The sequence below is a fragment of the Chroicocephalus ridibundus genome, chromosome 1 (genome assembly GCF_963924245.1).
Source record: "Chroicocephalus ridibundus chromosome 1, bChrRid1.1, whole genome shotgun sequence".
Lineage (NCBI taxonomy): Eukaryota > Metazoa > Chordata > Aves > Charadriiformes > Laridae > Chroicocephalus > Chroicocephalus ridibundus.
This window is the reverse complement of record NC_086284.1, coordinates 219708533-219721417: the sequence shown is the minus strand read 5'-3', so window position 1 is coordinate 219721417 and position 12885 is coordinate 219708533. Positions and strand designations below refer to the sequence as shown.

The window sequence follows — 12885 nt, the reverse complement described above, 5'->3', positions numbered from 1 at the left end:
CCCCATGTCCCCCGCCGCCAGCAGCCAGGGCACCCCGTGTCCCTGCTGCTGGCACCTATGGGCACCCTGTGTCCCTGCCACTGGCAGTTTGGGGTCCTTGTGTCCCCACTGCCAGCACCCAGGGCACCCTGTGTCCCTGCTGCTGGCACTTGGGGCTCCCTGTGTCCCCGCCCACCAGCACCCAAGGCACCCCCGTGTCCCTGTCACTAGCACTTGGGGGGTCCTCATGTCCCCACCCGCCACCACTCAGGGCACCCCGTGTCCCTGCTGCTGTCATCGGGGGTCTCTGCGATCCGCCACTGGCACCTGGGTCACCCTGTGTCCCTGACACCGGCACCAGGGGTCCTTGTGTCCCCGACACCACCACTCAGGGCACCCTGTGTCCCTGCTGGTGGCACCCCGGGGTCTTGGTGTCCCCACACCCCCAGGGGCCCCGGTGGCCCCGCAGAGCCCGGGGTCCTGGTGTCCCCATACAGCTGGGGGTCCCGGTGTCCCCGTCGCGGTGCTGGGGGTGGCTTCTGTCCCCCTTCCCCCTGCCCCCCAGCTCTGAGCGCAGGCGCCCAGTGACTCATTCCCGGCTTCGCCCCCCCCGGGCTCCCAATTTGTCCCCAATTACCCAATTTTCCAGCCAGGGAACCCATAAATTGAGGGGGGGCGGGGATCAGCACCGCCCCCCCCCCCCCATAAGCGGTGTGGGGGGGTCCCATAGCAGGGGGATGCACCAGCATCTCTACCCGGGTGTCCCCCCCCCACTAAAAGTGGGTGACACCGGGGGGCGTCCCACCCTCGGGTTCCCACCTGGATGCTCAAGTCGGGGGGGGGGGAGGAGGGGGCACAAAGCTGGTGATGCCCCCCCCCCACCCCCCCCCACCCCCCCGGACATAAACACGGTTTCCCAGCCAAAATTCAGGGCAGCCTCCCCCCACCCCCCGCCCCCCCCCTATTCCGCGTCGCTTTCCCTCCCCCGCCGCGATTTTTCGGAGGCTTTTTACTGGGAAAACAAAAAAAGCAGCAACAGAAAAACCCTTTCAGGCCGGCGGCTGCCGGGGAGGGGGGGGGACATGGGGGGGGGGGACGGGACACGGCGGGGGGGGACACGGAGAGGGGGGGGAACATGACAGCAAACCCCCCCCCCGACCCCCGCAACCCGCCGGCTTAACCCCTCAGGGACACGGCATTACAAATTTTGAACAATATTTATTAAAATACAAAAATACACTCGGTTGGGGTTTTTTTTTTTTTTTGTTGGGTTTTTCTTTTTTCCCCTTAATTTTTTTTTGTGTGTGGTTTTTTTGGTGGGTTTTTTTTGGTGTTTTTTTTTTTTTGTTTTTATTTTTTTTTTCGTTTTCGGCTGTTTCTCAAGAGTACACCCCGCTCGCCCTGGCGCGTTATATAGAGAGATATAGATATAGATAGAACTTCTTCTGCTTCTCCTTCCTCCCCTCCCCCCCCCCCGTGCCCCCCCCGCCCCCCCCCCCCCGCAGTTTTCGTTCCGCTTTGACACCCTCCGGTCATTTTTTTTTTTTTTTTTTTTTTTTTTTTTTTAAAGCTAAAATAAGAAATTAAAGTAGTTCCAACGCCCGAGGGGGGGGGGGGGGGGGGCGTCAAGGAGGTCACCACCCCCCCCCCCTCGCTACCCGACCATGCCAACCCCCCCCCCCCCACAAGGAACAACCCCCCCCGCCCCCAGCCCCTCTGGACCCTCCCCCGAGGCACTTGCCGTCCCCCTCGGGGATGGTGCCCCCCCCCCCCGGCCCCCCCCCGAGCCCTTAATTTCTCCCAACTCCCCCCCCCCCCCATTCCATGAGCAGCCCTTGGGATAGGCTTGGGGGGGGGGGGTGTTCCCCACATTTTCCCCCCCCACCCAAGGAAAGCGGGGGGGGGGGTGGGAAAAAATACCGCCCCCCCCCGCCCCCCCCCCCCAAATAATTATAATAATAACAATAAAAAGGACTAAAAATCGCAGGTCTACAATCATACGTCAGGTCTCCCGGTGGGGGCTCCCCCGGCCCCCCCCCCCCCCACCCCCCCCCGGGAGCCGTAGCCCTGTGCCGGTGCCCCCCCGGGACGCGGTGCAGGGGGACGGGGACATGGAGCAGAGCGGGTGGGGGGGGGGGGGGGGGGGGGCACCCCACTCCTCACCCCCCCCCCCCATCACCACTGCCCCCCACCCACCCGCACCCAGCACCCACCCGCCCGGGGTTGGGTTTTCTATTTTTTTTTTTTTTTTTTTTTTTTTGCCCCCTTTTCTTGGGGGTTTTGTCGGTTTCTCGTGTTCATTTTTTTGCGTGAATACATTGCAGACGGCCATCCCCCGCCCCACAGGCTGCATCACATTCCCCCCCCCCGCCCAAAAAAAAATAACACCCCCCCCCCCCAAAAAAAAACCCTCACAAATAAAACCCTAAACCAACGGCCACACCCCCCCCCCCCAAAAAAAAAAATAAACCCAAAAATGATGTTTATTTATTGCATTTGGAAGGTTTTGGCACAGCGCGGTGCTCGGGGCGCCGGGGGAGGATGGGGGGGGTCCAGCCGCATCCTGACCCCCCCTTCCCTTTCCCCCTTCCCCCCCCTTTCTCCCCCCCCCCCCCAGTCCCCCCCCCCAGCGGGCTCCTGCCTGCACTCCCCGCTCCTGTGCAGGGGGGGGCCCCCCGCCGCCGCTTTCGGCAAAATTGCAAATATTTTCCCTTTTTCTTTTTTTTTTCTTTTTTTTTTTTTTTTTTTAAACTCTCCCTCTTTTTAAATAGAACTTGCGAGTTAGAAAATAGTTTCTTTGCCGTCGGTCGGTTCGGTCGGGTCGTGGGGGGGGGGGGTTCTTTTTGTTTAAATTTTAATATAATCTGCTTCTCTCATCAGCCCGGAAATTTAATATATAAGCATGTACAAGAAAAAAAAAAAAAGTCTCTTCCCCCCGCTCTGTACAAAAGTTGCTGTCTATTTATTATTTTTTTTTTTCCTTTTTTTTGTTGTAGTTGTTGTTGGGGGGGGCTCGCTTTGTTGGTTTTTTTTTTTGTTCCAGTTTTGTGCATTCTATTGCATTTGGAATTTTGAGGGGGGGGGGGTGCGAAAGGAAGAAAAGAAGGGAGGGAAAAAAAGAAGAAAACAAGAAGGAAACAAAGGAAAAAAAGAAGAGGAAAAAAAAGAAGAAAGAAGAAGAAGGAAAGAAAAAAGAAGAAAGAAGAAAAAAGAAAAAAGGAAAAAAGAAAAATAAGAAGAAAAAAGAAGGAAAAAAGAAAAAAGAAGAAAGAAGAAAAAAGGAAGAAAAGAAGAAAAAAGAAAAAAGAAAAAAGAAAAATAAGAAGAAAAAAGAAGAAAAAAGAAGGAAAAAAGAAAAAAGAAGAAAGAAGAAAAAAGGAAGAAAAGAAGAAAAAAGAAGAAAAAAGAAGGAAAAAAGAAAAAGAAAAAAGAAGAAAGAAGAAAAAAGGAAGAAAAGAAGAAAAAAGGAAGAAAAGAAGAAAAAAGGAAGAAAAAGACGAAAAAGAAAAGAAGATAAAAAAAGAAGAAAAAATAAGAAGACAAAAAAAAAGAAGGAAAAAAAAAAGGAAGGAAAAAATAAGACGCAAAAAAAAAAAAAAGGGAAGAAAAAAATCTCCCCCCCCCCCCCCCAAAAGAAAATTAAGTCATATCTGGGTTTCCTGGACTTTCTCCTTGGTGTGGGTCTGGATTATATAGGGGTCCGCCAGGGTGGTGCCGGGGGGGGTGCAGAGAGTTCCCCAGGCTGTTCTCTGTCCAGTGGGCCCCGTGGGCGGGTTTGTAGGTGTTGTAGTTAATGTGGTCATGGATGGCGGGCAGCACCACCGCCCCCTTCACCTGCTCCGCCGGCCGCGCTGGCCGCCGTGGTGGCCGCGGCGGCGGCGGCGGCGGGTGGGATGTCCTCGTCCACCTGGATGATCTCCACCGTCCGGGCGGCCCGTCACCGTGCTGCGTTGCTGGTGTCGCTTGCGGAGTTTGTAGAAGACGATGAGCATGGCCGCCGCCAGCAGCGTCACCGCCACGAAGCAACCGATGATGATCTTGGTGGTCTTCATCACCTCGTCCAAGCTGGTCTGCATCTTGTCGCCGGAGTCGGCGGTGGGTACGGCCACCTGCTTGGGCGTCCGGGTGGTCTGGACCAGGACGGTGGTGGTGGTGGTGTACGCCGGCTGGTAGCCCGTCGACGTGTGTGGGGACGGGCTTGGTGAACTTGGGGGGAGATGTCCTCCGGGGGAGATCTCGGTGGTCTCCACCGTGACGGTGGTGAAGAAGCTGTAGTTGGAGGTGTTGAGCTCGGCCGTGCTCACGTTGAGGTAGGCCGAGGCGTTGGAGTTCCCCGCCACGTTGGTCACCATGCAGGTGTAAACCCCGGTGTCCGTCAACAAGACGTGGGAGAAGTTCAAGGTGCCGTCGTTGAGGGACGGAGATGCGCGGGTGGCTGGACGCGTGGCTCAGGACCGTCCCGTTAGGCAGCAACCACCTAACGGAGGACATGGAAGGAGTTCGGCACTTGAGCTCGGCCACCCGCCCCTCGGAGATGTTGAGGTCCATGGGGGCGTCCATGATGAAGGGCGCCGAGCACTGGAAGGAGGTCTGGTCCACCTCCACCAGGAACCTGCCCCGCATGTGCAGGGGGGCATGGCAGCGCCCGCAGCAGGTGGAGTTGGTGGGGATGTACTCCCGCAACCACCACGACAGCCAGAGGATGTCGCAGTCGCAGTCCCAGGGGTTGTGGTGCAGGTGGAGCTCCACCAGGTACCGCAGCGGGGCGAAGAGGTCGTGGGGCAGGGAGGAGAGGTTGTTGTGGGCCAGGTTGAGCTCCACCAGCGCCGTCAGGTCGTCGAAGGCGTTCCGCTCGATCAGGTTGATCTGCGAGTTCATAATCCAGAGCTTTTTGAGGGACTTGAGCCCGTGGAAGGAGCCCGGTTTGATCTCGGGGAAGTTATTGCCCGACATCTCCAGCTCCTCCAGCCCCACCAAGGGCGTCAGGTTGGGCATGTCCTTAATGTTGCACATCCCCAGGTTGAGGTACTTGAGGTTGTACAACCCCTCGAAAGCCCCCTCGGAGATGTACTCCAGCTTCTTCAGCTCGCCCAGGTCCAGGCGCATGAGGGAGGGCACCCGGTTGAAGGCGTACGAGGGGATGCTCTCGATGGGGTTGTTCCTCAACCACAGCTCCCGCAGCTTGGAGAGGTACTCGAAGGCCCCGCTGGGGATGACGGTCAACCAGTTGTCAAAGAGCTCCAGGGTGTTGAGGCTGGCCAAGCCGTTGAAGGCCCCCACCTCGATCTGCCGGATGGCGTTCCTGCCCAACTGCAGGACCTCCAGGTGATGCAGGTGCCGGAACGTGTCCGCCTGGATCATCTGGATGTTGTTCTCCATGAGGTTGAGATAGCGGGTGTTGGAGGGGATGCCGGGGGGCACCTCGGCGAGGCCGCGCCGGGTGCAGACCACCTTGCTGAACTGGTTACTGCAGGAACAAACGGAGGGGCAGCTCTGGGGGCCGGGGGAGGCGGCGGCGACGTAGAGAATCCAGGCGTGGAGGGTCAGGTAGGAGACCAGGGCAGCTCTGCCGGCGCGGGTGGCGGCGGTGGTGGTGGTGACGGTGGTGACGGTGGTGGTGGTGGTGCACAGTTACCTGCCACAAGAGCTTCATGATGTGGCACGTTCATCATTCACCATCGTCTGGGGATGTTGGCGTGAAGAAGGAGAAGTGGCTCAGGGCCCCCCCCTCCCCGGCTCCCGGCTCCGACGAGCTGGGCCCGGTTGGGCCGGAGAGGGGAGAGGGGTCCGGGGGAGGGGGGGGGGGGGGGGGGGTCGCGGTGTTGCGGGGGGGTGGGGGGAGCCGCGGAGAAGGAGGAGGGGGGGATTAAGGAAAAATGAAAATTTAGCCCCCCCCAAAAAAAGCGAGAATGGGGTTGGGGGGGGGGGGGGGGAGAGGAAAGAGGCGCCCTCCCTCCCCGCTCTCCGGCCGTACCTACCTGGGGAAGGGGCGGGGGGGTCCGGGGGGGGCTCGGCGCCCAGCAAAGGGGGAGTGTTAAGGGGGGGGGGGGAAGACAAAATGGCTCCTAGAGGCTGCGGTGCAGGGGGGGGGGGGGGGAAGGGGGAGGGGGGCGGCCCGGCTAAAGGGGGGCCCGGCAGCCCCCCGCCGCGGTGAGCCGGGCTGGCCGAGCCTCGCAGCGCCGGCCGTGGGGCAGCCCCGGGTGGCCCGGCATGGCGGCCCCCCCCCCGGGGGAGAGGCCGGCGGGGGGGGGGGGGGGGGGATAGAAAAATGTAAAACAAAAATTTAAAAATTTAAAAAATTAAAATAATTCAAATGCAAGTGGAACGGAAAAGGCAATCGAGATGGGAACTGAAAATGGAAAATTAAAAATCAAAAGGAAGAGGGAAAATAAAAGGGGAAAATAAAATGGAAGAGATAAAAATAAAAAGGAAAAAGAAAGGGGAAAGGGAAAGGAAAAATAAAAAGGCAAAAGAAAAAGGAAAGGAAAAAGAAAAAAGAAAAAAGAAAAAGAAGGAAAAGATAAAAAGGCAAAAAAAAAGAAAAAACTAAACGTAAAAAAAAAAAAATTAAAAATATATAAAAATAAATAAATAAATAGCTAAAAGCCCCCAAAGGAGAGGAAAAAAACCCCCAATTAGCGGAGGGGAGAGGCCGAGGCGGGGGGGTTCTGCCGGCGGTGGCGGTGGGGGGGGGGGGATGGTGCCGGGGAAGGTGGGGGGGGGAGGTTGCGGGGGGGGTCGCCCCCGTCTCGTCGCTCGCCGTTCTCCGGGTGGGTCGTGCTGGTGGTGGTGCTGGTGGGGGGGTTTGTCCCGTCCCCCCCTCCCGCCTTCCGCGTCCCGCGTCCCCGCGTGTCGCTTTCAGCGGCCGGGCCGCCCGCGCAGTGCGGCGGCGGTGGCGGCGGTGGCGGCGGCGGCGGCGGCGGCGGCGGCTGTGGCGGCCCCGGGGCCGGCGGGCATCCTCCGGTGCTAACGGGCGTGCGGGCCGGGCGGAGGGGCCCCGGCGGCGCGGGGGGCGCGGGGGGTGCGGGCGGTGCGGGCGGCAGCCGCGCAGGCGGCTCTCTCATCCTTTTGTCCTTCAGTGGGAGCGCGGATGGATTGCTGCTGACGCATCGTGTCGGGAGCCCGGCACCGCTCCGGCACCCCCCCCCGAAACACCCCCCCACCCCACCCCACCCCCCCCACCCGCCTTCCTTCGCCTTCTCCACACACAGCACCCCCCCACCCCCCCCCCCACCCCGCCTTCTCAACCCCCACCCCCCCCCCACCCCACCCCGCAACTCCCCGCCCCGCTTCGCCGGTGCGGCGGCGGCGGCGGCGGCGGCGGCGGCGGCGGCGGGCGAGGAGCTATTTTGGGGCTCGTTGCTTCTGGGAGGAAGATGCGGGATGGGCTTCCTCCTCCTCTTCCTCCTCCCTCCCTCCCTCCCTCCTCCTCCTCCTCCTCCTCCTCTCCCTCCTCCTCCTCCTTCTCCTCCTCCTCCCTGCTCGCAGACCGCCATGGGGATAGTGGGGGGGGCCGGGGGGGGCAGCGCCGCGGGGTGAGGATGGACGGACGGACGGACGGACGGAGGGATGGACGCTGACGGAGCAGCTCGGCAGCTTTAAGGTGATGGGGGGGGTGCGGGGGGGGAACGCGGCTCCGTCCGGGTGCAGCCCCCTCCCCGGGCTCGGGGCTGAGACCTGGCACAAGGCGGGACACTGATGGAGAGGATGAGCCTGGCTATGCGGTGGTCGGGGGGGGAAACATGGTTGCGTCTGTGGCTGGTGGCCCCCACACCCCCCGCCATGTGGCACAGAATCCCGTGGACCTCCGGGTGCAGCCCACTCCCCGGGCTCGGGGCTGAGACCTGGCACAAGGTGGGACACTGATGGAGAGGATGAGCCTGGCTATGCGGTGGTCGGGGGAAGGAGGGACATGGTTGCGTCCGTGGCTGGTGGCCCCCACAGCACCCCCATGTGGCACCGAATCCGGTGCCCGTGAACCTCCGGGTGCAGCCGCCCCAGCCCGGCTCGGGGCTGAGACCTGGCACAAGGCGGGACACTGATGGCGAGGGAGAGCCTGGCTATGCGGTGGTCGGGGGAAGGGGGATCGTGGTTGCGTCCGTGGCTGGTGGCCCCAGCGGGCCCCCCATATGACACAGGATCTGATGCCCGTGGACCCCTCAGGTGAAGCCCAAGTCCAGGCTCAGGGCTGAGACCTGACACAAGCCGGGACACTGATGGAGAGGACCAGCCCAGCTCTGTGGCGGTGAGGAGGGGGGACGTGGTTCTGTCCGTGGCTGGTGGCCCCCACAACCCCCCACACACCCTCCCCATGAGGCGCTGGATCCAGTGCTCATGGCCCCCTTGGTGCAGCCCCATCCCCTCCCCGGCTCAGGACTGAGACCTGGCACAAGCCGGGACACTCATGGAGAGGATGAGCCCAGCTCCGTGGCAGTGGTGGGGACATACGCATGGTTCCATCCATGGCTGGTGGCCCCCACAGCCCCCCCCCATGTGGCACAGGATCTGATGCCCACGGACCCCCATGTGCACCCCCTCCCTGGCTCAGGGCTGAGACCTGGCACAAGCTGGGACACTGATGGAGAGCACGATCCGGTCTGTGCAGCGATCGGGAAGGGGGGGGGGGGGACGACACACCACACATGGTTCTGTCCGTGGATGGTGGCCCACAGCCCCCCCGTGTGGCAAAGAATTCAGTTTCTATGGACCCCCAGGTGCAGACCAAGTCCGGGCTCAGGGCTGAGACCTGGCACAAGCTGGGACACTAATGGAGAGGGTGACCCCGGCTCTGCCGGTGGGGGGGGCCCACCTCCTGCTTTTTGGGGTACGGGTCGGGGGGGGGTCCTGCCCCTGCTGCCGCCCTGCTCCCCCCCAACCCCGGCAGCTGCAGGGTGGCCCAGTGGATAATTAGCGCCGGGTGGTAACGAATCCCTGGGATTGCGGGGGGCAAAGGCTGGCACCGCCAGGGCCCCGTGGGTGCCAGCAACGGGGGGGTGCTGCTTGGGATGGGGGTCCCCGGGGTGCTGGGGGGGTGGCCCCCCAGGCTGGCTGGGGGTGGGGGGTTGACAGGGGGAGGCGATGGCGGGGGGGAACCTGGGAGCGTCTTTGGCGGGGAGGGGGGGGTTCAGAACCCCCCCCCAGTGTTATGTGGATTCTCTGGTGTCTGATCGAAGCCACCCCCCCGTCCCTGCCAGGTGGGCATCCTTGGGGACCCCGCGCAGGATTTCAGTGCCCGGGGGGTGGCCCCCACCCCCGTGTCGGGATGGAGTGGGGTGGGACGGGGGGGTGGGTCGCCGGAAGGGGACACACCAACAGCACCCGCCGTGCAAGGGAGGGGGGCTGGGACCCCCCCCGGGAGCGGGGCCAAGCACCCAAACTGGGGGGCAAGGAGGGGGAGCGGGGCTGTGCCCACGGGTGGCACTTGGAGCTGTCACCCATGTGCCACCGCTGGGTGCCCCCAGGCGGCTGAGGGGTGCTTGGGGTGGCCCCTTGGGGACACCCTGGGTGACGGCACCCCGGGACGCTCCCTGCAGGGTGCCAGGCCCCAGCGGGGGTCACCGTCCCCGTCTTGGTGGCACATCCCCAGTGCTGCCCACCGCCAGGCGTGACAGCGGTGTCCCCTGGGCGCCGCAGGATCTGGTGGCCTCAGGTACCCCACGGGAGGGTCCCCCATGTCCCCTGTCCCCCGCGGCAGAGAGCAGCGGTCGCGTCCCCTCCTTGCCCGAGCAAAGCTCGCCATGCCATTACTGTCCCGCTCGTCCCCTCGCCGGTCACCTGGCTGCAGGGGGGTGGCACAGGGGATAGGGGGGGCGCCTTGGCCACCAGAGCATCCCCCCGCAGCGCTGTGGGGGTGCTGCTGCCTGGGGAGGTGGCACGAGCACCCCTGGGGGACAAGGGGTGACCTGGGACTGTGGCAGACGCGGTGCCGGGGACGCGGGCGGTGGAGGGGACACGGTGGGGACAGGTCACGGCGGGAGGGACGAGCTCCGGGGTGGGCAAACGGCTCTGCGTCCGGCAGCGCCGAACACAATTAACCACGCGGACGGCGGCCTAATTAAATTATGGCGAGGGGGCACCCGTACAGCACCGCAAGGACCACGCAGCAGCCTGGCCAGTGACGCTGCCACGCGCCCGGTGTGCCGGCATGTGCCAGCGCGCTGGCCACAGTGGCCACCAGCCAAACCCTGTCCTGGGCCACAGTCCCGGCGACTGGAAGGGGCTGCGGGAGGACCACGACCCTCTGCCCATCCCCACCAGCGCCGCGGTGCCGTGCCGTGTGCCCACCGCCGCTCACCCCCTGGCCACCGGGCCACTGGTCACAATTAGCAGCCGGCCCTCGACGAGGGATTGATGGCGAAGGGACGGAGCTCTGGTGATGGAGCCGAGGTCGGTGCGGCACCGGGAGGCCTGGCGGCATGGCCGTACCGGCTGCCGGAGAGGGCGAGCGTGGGCGTCTTGATGCGCAGTGTCCGACTTGTGCCGGCACCCATGGGTGCCCCGGCTCTGCCCGCACCCGCTGGTGGGCTGGCGGGGGGGGGGGGGGTTGGGGAAGGGGGTACCAGGGTGGCGTTTTGGGGGGGTGCCGAGGCGTGCGGGGCCGCGTCCCGCTGCCCTGCGGGCCGGCTGCCGCTGGATGGAAAGGCAGCTTCGTGCCGGGGGCCGTGGCACAGCCTGGCGTTACGCACCGGGCAGTACGGCCACGACGGCCACGGGGCACGGCACGGCCGGGGGGCACCGAGCTCGGCCTGCCCGGGGCGGGGGGATGCCCTGGGATACCCTACCTGGGGCGGGGATGCGTTGATCTGGATGGGATGCTGTGCCCGGGGGGGGATGCTCTATCCAGGGGGGGATGTACTGCCTGGGACTGGGGGGGGCAATGCCCTGCCTGGGTGGGATGCCCTGTCTGGGGTGGGATGTTGTGCCCAGGGAGGGGGGATACCCTGTCTGGGGGGGGATGCCATGCCCTGAGGGGGATGCTCCATCTGGGGTGGGATGCCGTGCCCAGGAGGGGGATGCTCTGCCCATGGGGGGGATGCCGTGCCCGGGGGGGCATGCTCTGCCCGGGGTTGGGGGGGGCGGATGCCATGCCTAGGACGGGGATACCCTGTCTGGGGTGGGATGCTCTGCCCAGGGGGGGATGCTGTGCCCGGGGGGGGATGCCCTGCCCAGCGGGGGGATGCCCTGCCTGGGGGGGGGATGCTGTGCCCTGGGTGAGATGCCCTGCCCAGGGGGGGATGCCCTGCCCTAGGGGTGATGCCTTGCCCAGGGGGGGGTGCGCTGTCTGGGGGGGGGATGCTCTGCCCAGGGGGGGATGCTGTGCCCGGGGGGGGATGCCCTGCCTGGGGGGGATGCTGTGCCCGGGGTGGGATGCTGTGCCCGGGGGGTTACTCTGCCCAGGGAGGGGTGTCCTGCCCAGGGTGGGACACTCTGTGGGATGCAGTCAGGCACAGGCAGAGACCGGGTGCAGGCAGGGCTGGGTGCAGGCAGGGCTGGGTGCAGGCAGAGCTCAGTGCAGGCAGGGCTAGGTGCAGGCAGAGCTCAGTGCAGGCAGAGCTGGGTGCAGGCAGAGCAGGGTGCAGGCAGGGCTGGGTGCAGGCAGAGCTGGGTGCAGGCAGAGCAGGGTGCAGGCAGGGCTGGGTGCAGGCAGAGCTCAGTGCAGGCAGGGCTGGGTGCAGGCAGAGCTGGGTGCAGGCAGAGCAGGGTGCAGGCAGAGCTGGGTGCAGGCAGAGCAGGGTGCAGGCAGGGCTGGGTGCAGGCAGAGCCCGTGCAGGGACCCCCGGGGGCCAGCCGCATTCACCAGCCGCGGCTGCAGCGGCAGGAGCTGCCTGCACAAGCCATCGGGGGGTCTGGGGGTGCAGCCCCCCCCCAGCCCTTGGAGCTGGGCTCGCTGCCCCCCAACCCCAGTAGCCCCGTCTCGGTCCCTCCTCTGGCCCCATGTGGCTCCGGGCTCTGCCTGCCCTCCCCAGCTGCCCCCGGGTGCAGGCAGGGAGCAGGTAAGGTGCAGGCAGGGAGCAGGCAGGGTGCAGGCAGGGAGCCCGAGCCGCAGGGGATGGTGAGCTCCTGCCTCCGTCCCTGCCTGGTTCCCTGCCCTGGGCATTGCTGGGAGCAGAACTGGGTGCCCGTCGATCAGAGTTGGGTGCCCCTGGCAAAGATCTGGGTGCCCAGGAGCAGAGCTGGGTTCCTTGGAGCAGAGTTGGGTGCCCTTGGAGCAGAACTGGGTGCCCAGGAGCAGAGCTGGATGCCCATGGAGCAGAGCTGGGTGCCCGTGGAGCAGAGCTGGGTGCCCAGGAGCAGAGCTGGGTTCCTTGGAGCAGATTTGGGTGCCCACGGAGATGAGTTGGGTGCCCATCATTCAGAGCTGGGTTCTGTGGGACAGAGCTGGGTGCCCCTAGAGCAGATCTGGGTGCCCAGGAGCAAATCTGGGTGCCCTTGGAGCAGAACTGGGTGCTCCTGGAGCAGAGCTGGGTGCCCAGGGAGCAGAGTTGGGTGCCCAGGGAGCAGATCTGGGTTTGATGGAGCTGAGCTGGGTGCCATGGAGCAGATCTTGGTGCCCAGGAGCAGAGTTGAGTGCCCACAGAGCAGATCTGGGTGCCCATGGAGCTGAGTTGGGTGCCCACAGAGCAGATGTGGGTGACGGGGAGAATGGCAGGGGGTGACCCCTCCTGCTGGACCCCGCGCTGGGGTGGCGTTTGGCCGGGCACATGCCTGGCACGTGCCCACCCGCCCCGTCCAACTCCGTCCATCGCTCACGTTACTGCTTGGTGAAGCTGGGAGCAGCCGAGATGAGGACGAGCGTTTGGGGACGGTGGCTGGGAGGGACAGTGTGGGGTGGGGACAGGTGCGTGGCCGGGTCCTTGAGGGTGCAGAGGGCTGACATCCCCCGCTGTCCCTGCCCCCCGCAGGTGG

At 64.0% G+C, this 12885-nt stretch overlaps 2 protein-coding genes across 2 annotated transcripts in view; one reads left to right on the top strand and one right to left on the bottom strand.

The window, feature by feature from the left end:
- The window catches only part of SND1 (staphylococcal nuclease and tudor domain containing 1), a 146706-nt gene that overhangs the window by 127023 nt on the left and 6798 nt on the right, over positions 1-12885 (top strand). Inside the window, exon 17 of the mRNA XM_063323779.1 lies at positions 12882-12885. This exon is cut by the window's right edge and continues 185 nt beyond it. Coding sequence (XP_063179849.1) covers positions 12882-12885 — 4 coding nt within the window. The remainder of the gene's footprint in view (positions 1-12881) is intronic.
- Positions 3454-5770, bottom strand: LRRC4 (leucine rich repeat containing 4). The gene is given in 6 exon segments (XM_063323778.1): positions 3454-3701; positions 3703-3807; positions 3809-3913; positions 3915-4394; positions 4396-5556; positions 5558-5770. Coding segments are annotated over 6 exon segments (2004 nt in total). The 5' UTR covers positions 5633-5770; the 3' UTR covers positions 3454-3623.